General features: G+C 55.0%; 1 protein-coding gene across 1 annotated transcript in view; it reads right to left on the reverse strand.

The window, feature by feature from the left end:
• CUNH15orf39 (chromosome unknown C15orf39 homolog) overlaps positions 1 to 2,202 on the reverse strand; it is a 5,065-nt gene extending 2,863 nt beyond the window's left edge. The window contains exon 1 of the mRNA XM_031055996.1: positions 1 to 2,202. This exon is cut by the window's left edge and continues 743 nt beyond it. Coding sequence (XP_030911856.1) covers positions 1 to 2,159 — 2,159 coding nt within the window. The 5' untranslated portion in view covers positions 2,160 to 2,202.
• Positions 2,203 to 4,485: the final 2,283 nt, after the last annotated feature.

Consider the following 4,485-nt stretch of genomic DNA (forward strand, 5'->3'; position numbering starts at 1 on the left):
CCCGGGAGGGAGGGCAGCAGCTTGTATTTTTGGAACATGAAGTTGGCTGAGCTCTGGAAGCTGCTCCTGTCCCCTGAGTCTGTCTCAGGCACCTGGGGCTGCACCTCCTCTCCCAACCCCACCTTCCCTCCTGCAGCTTCTTTCTCCTCCTTATCCTCTCGGTCCAGTGTCCCCTCCGCACAGCCAGGGGGTCTCTGGGTGTCCCCAGCTTCTACCCGTCTCTTCTTGAAGCTAAGGTCCAGCACCATGTCCTTAGGGGGTGACCCCTTGGTGCCCACCCTGTCAGGGCTGCCCTCCTGAGACTCCAGCTCTTGGGGCACAGGCTTTGGCTTTTTAGGGATGCTCCTGTAACAGCTTTCCCCTTGGCTCTGCACGGCATCACTGCCTGACCTGGGCACCACCGAGACGTCTGTCAGGGCAGCAGGCTCCTGGCTGCCACCCGTGTTTTGGGGTGAGGAGTCCTCCCACAGATGCTTCCTGCAGAACAGGATGGGGTCTGTGCCCTTGGCCTTCTCCAGGTACTCCTGGTAAGGTGCCAGGCTGAAGACGTTGTGGATCACAGGCATCGGTGGGGAGGATGACAAAGCCTTGGTGTCCCTCAGGTCTTCCAGCCCTTTGATGGGGGTCATGGACGGAGAAGAGCAGCTGAGCTCCTTGGCTGGATCCATGACCTTGCAGGCATCTCCTTGTCCTGGTCCCCCATGGGGGGTGTCCTGAGGGGCTGGGCTGCTGTTCCTCCTCCCTGGGTACAGGGGCTCCTCCTCTTCTTGCCTGGGTTTCTCCCAACTCCCTCCTCTCTCAGGAAATGTCTCAGTGAGCCCAGCAGAGCCCCCAGAAAGCTTCTCTGAGGTGCAGACAGGCTGGAAAGCGCTGCTGTGCCTCGGTGCTGCTCCCCACTGCGGGCTGCCCGCCCTGTGCTGCTCAGGAAAGGAGCCGTGGAACACGGATGCATCGCCCGGGCTGAGGGCAAACCCTGGGTACCCGCTGTTCCTGGGCAGCTCGGCATCCCTGGCTGCCTCAGCATCCCTGAGTGCCACCCCCAGCCTGGCACCCGCTGTCCTCGGCACGCAGGGCTCCAAGGGGCTGGGAAAGTAACTCCTGGGCTCCTGGGGTTTGAGGTAGGTGCTGGGAAAGGGCTCCCTGCTTCCCACGTAGCCAAAGCTGGGCAGGGCACTGGGCTCTCCCACAGTGGGAGCTGGGGAGTGGTAGAGGGGGCCAGATCTGTGGGGTGACAGTGGGTAGGGGGGAGGTGGGAAGCACATTGCTGACCTCTCCTGGATCCCTGGGCTGGTGTCAGGTGGCTGGAGCTTGGGCCAGGGGTCCAGGCTGAGGCTGGGGACCTCCGGCACCCTCTTCTGGCTCAGGGCAGAGGGACAACTTGCTTCCAGGAACAGGGTGCTGGGGGGTGGCCCATACTTATCAAAGGTGATGCAGTAGTGGGGTAAGGCAGCGGGGGAGCTCAGCTGCTCCCTGGAAGGCAGGGCCAGGCTGGAGGGCAGCGGCAGGAGGCTGTGGTCAGCACCAGGGCCACTCTTGTGGGGCTCGCTGGGGTGTAGAGGGTGGGTGGCAGGAGGCAGGGCCCAGTTTGCCTCCCCTGGTCGCTGCTGCAGGCTCTCTGCTTGTGCTCCCAGTATCAGAGCCATCCTGGGAGCCAGGAGGGAGGCGGGAGTTCCGTACACAGGCTTGGGGACTGCTAGAGGAGCGGCCCTCTTCACCATTACTGGCTTCTTCACCGGCAAGGGGCACCTGGGACTGTCCAGCTTCTTTCTGGCCATAAGCTGCTCCTGGCTCAGAGTGTCCTTGCTCTTCTGGGTGTCCGGGGGCTGCAGCCTGGTGCCCAGGCTCTCTGGTGGGTACAGCAGGACGCCCAGCACTGGCCCCTCAGCTGGCACAGGCTGGCTCAGGGCACCAGGGCTGTAGTGCAGGTAGGCAGGCGTGGGGCTCCAGCCAGCCGGGGGCTGCTCGGGGCCCTCGGGGCTCTGCAGCGGGCAGGCAAAGTAGGAGCCCTTGTAGTTGAAATGGTTTCCAGAGCCAGGGTGGGGCACGGGGCTGGATGTGCCTGGGATTTTGCTGGGCAGGAAGCTGGGGACGGGCGCCAGACGAGGCAGCTTCTTAAGAATCACGGGGCCTGCAGACTGTGAGTACCGTTTGGAGGCCATTTATACCTTGGTGCCAGTATCCCCACGGGAGCGGTGAGCTGGCCTGCCTGGAAAAGAGAGAGAATGAGCCATGAGCAAAGCAAGTCCCCACAGCCAGCAGCCTGTGATGGCACAGGGTGACAGAGGGCTACAAGCCATCCCAGAAGGTGAAAGTGTGGTGGCTAACAGCTGGTCTGGAGGCCTAGACAACCCCAATTATAACTTGACCAGTCTAGGCCGTTCGGGAACCAGTGTAGGCCGTTGGGAGGCAGGCAGCTATTGGCCAGTAAGCTGGGTGGTAACTGAATTCAGCCAATCAGGACCAACCACACAGGCTTCCTGAAACTATATAAAGGTGTCACCATCCGCGAGTACAAGCAGGGATCATGATGGTTCGTTTTACTGATCTCAGAGTGCAAAAGACGCACAGCAGGGGACTTTCAGTTTAATCACAGCAGTGCACCTTTACTGAGGGCCAACAACAATTATGCCACAGAGGGACATATAAAGAAAACAAAGTAAAGGGGAGAGAGTGAGAAGCAGGGGTGTAGCTACCAAAGGAGAGACAAAGTCCTCGTGGTCCAGCCAATAGATTAATCTTCATTCCGTGGGGAATCATCAAAGTTACCTCAGAAAGTTACTTTTTATAGTCCTTGTCTAAAGTGAGTGGCATCTGGCCAAGAGGTGGGGAAATCTGGGCTATTGTGATGAGACCGGTTGCTCCATGAAGCAGGTGTAAGTGTACAGAGCAAGCTGCTCCTTGCCAGTCCCTGCCCAAAGCAGTGTACCGTGGCAGCACAGCATGCAGACCTGCAAACAATCACTTGGCAAGCATTCACCTCAGCCAGGCCACAACTGCAGTCGGGGTCTTCAGGGTCTGAGTCTCTGTCCTTGCGAAGGTCGTGAGGCAAATGAGAGAAACTTCAGACCGTCTCTTACAAAAGGGAACTGCATGCAACAAAAATTTGCTGTTGTCACATGAACCTCGAGTGTCGTGTCGTGTGTGCACCTTGACTGCAGGAGGTGGTGATACCCAACATGATCGGCAGCAGCCTGCAGCGCTGAGTGCGGGGAGACGGAGCCCAGCAGAGAGGCAGCTGGCAGAGCTGCCAGGAGTGAGTAGAGCTGCAAAGAGTCCAGACCATTGTAAATAGAAAAATTGCCCACTTGGAACATGGGGATGCAAGTTTCATTGGAGGAAAAGGCTGTTGTACAGGTATGGACCCTCTTTTCATGCAAACCAGGATAAAATATTATGAACAGGCTCTACAAGCCTCACTGTCATGGTGTAAGAGGTATGGACTGGGCACAACCATGGAAGCTGCTTTTAGTGTATGTGGTAAATAGGTATGATTTGTGCTGACAAAATTGAAACAGGAATCAATATTGAAACAGCAATTAATTTTTGGAAATAATAAAATAGTTAAAAGGTGTAATGACAAGAAAGAAAGGGAGAGGAGGGGTTCCACCCCCCCCCCCTTTCCTGTAGATGTTCAAGGCAGGGAAAAAAAAGAGAAAACAAGGATTTATTGCTTTGATGCTTAAATATAATATTATATTATGTTAGTTTTGGCTTACATTATACTAGCTTGGCGCGCATGTGTAACTGTCTTGGTTTGAAAAGACAGGAGTCTGCTAAGGAAGGCAGGATCCTCCCCTGAAATGGAGAATTTAAACCCTCCCCACCCCTCCGAATTGCTATAATTTTAAATTAAGGGGCTCTCAGGCAGAAATATGGGAGCAGGAAATAACAGTTCTTTAATAGGGAAGAAAAAAAAATAAAATAAACAATGCAGTCCACTAGAACAACACTGACAGAGTCAGAACCCAACCTGACACCCTGTGGGGTGTTGGTGGTAGTCCCATTGAAAATGTGGCTGCAGTCCTCTGAAGTATCAGGTATAGTTCTGTTGGAGCAAGGGGGTCCTGTAGAGAAGGATGTATTCTTCCTCTGAAGATCCCATGAAAAAAGAGGCAGCTGCTGTTCCTCTGGGGAATCCCGCGGAGAAAAGCCGTGCTGGAGTTTCAGAATCTCAGAGTATATCTGGGTAGCAATGCTTGGCTCCTCCCTCTGGGCGGAGCATCTCACAATGGGATGTTACAGTTCTTATCAGTCATGCACTTGACATTCAAAGTCTGTTATCAGCAGATGTCCCCTCCCGAGGGAGGTGTGAATGTGGTCACTCAGAGAGATAAGGCAAACTGCCCACTTGACAAGGTAATCAACCATACAGATGGTAATGGAAAACATCTTGCATGCAAACTTCAACAGTAACCCAAAGGTGAATTAAAGGACATTGAGGAAGAGGAGAGGCCTTCATCAGAGACGACCCCCAAAAAGTGGTGT

Source organism: Geospiza fortis, unplaced genomic scaffold (genome assembly GCF_000277835.1).
Source record: "Geospiza fortis unplaced genomic scaffold, GeoFor_1.0 scaffold171, whole genome shotgun sequence".
In the NCBI taxonomy this organism is placed as follows: Eukaryota; Metazoa; Chordata; class Aves; order Passeriformes; family Thraupidae; genus Geospiza; species Geospiza fortis.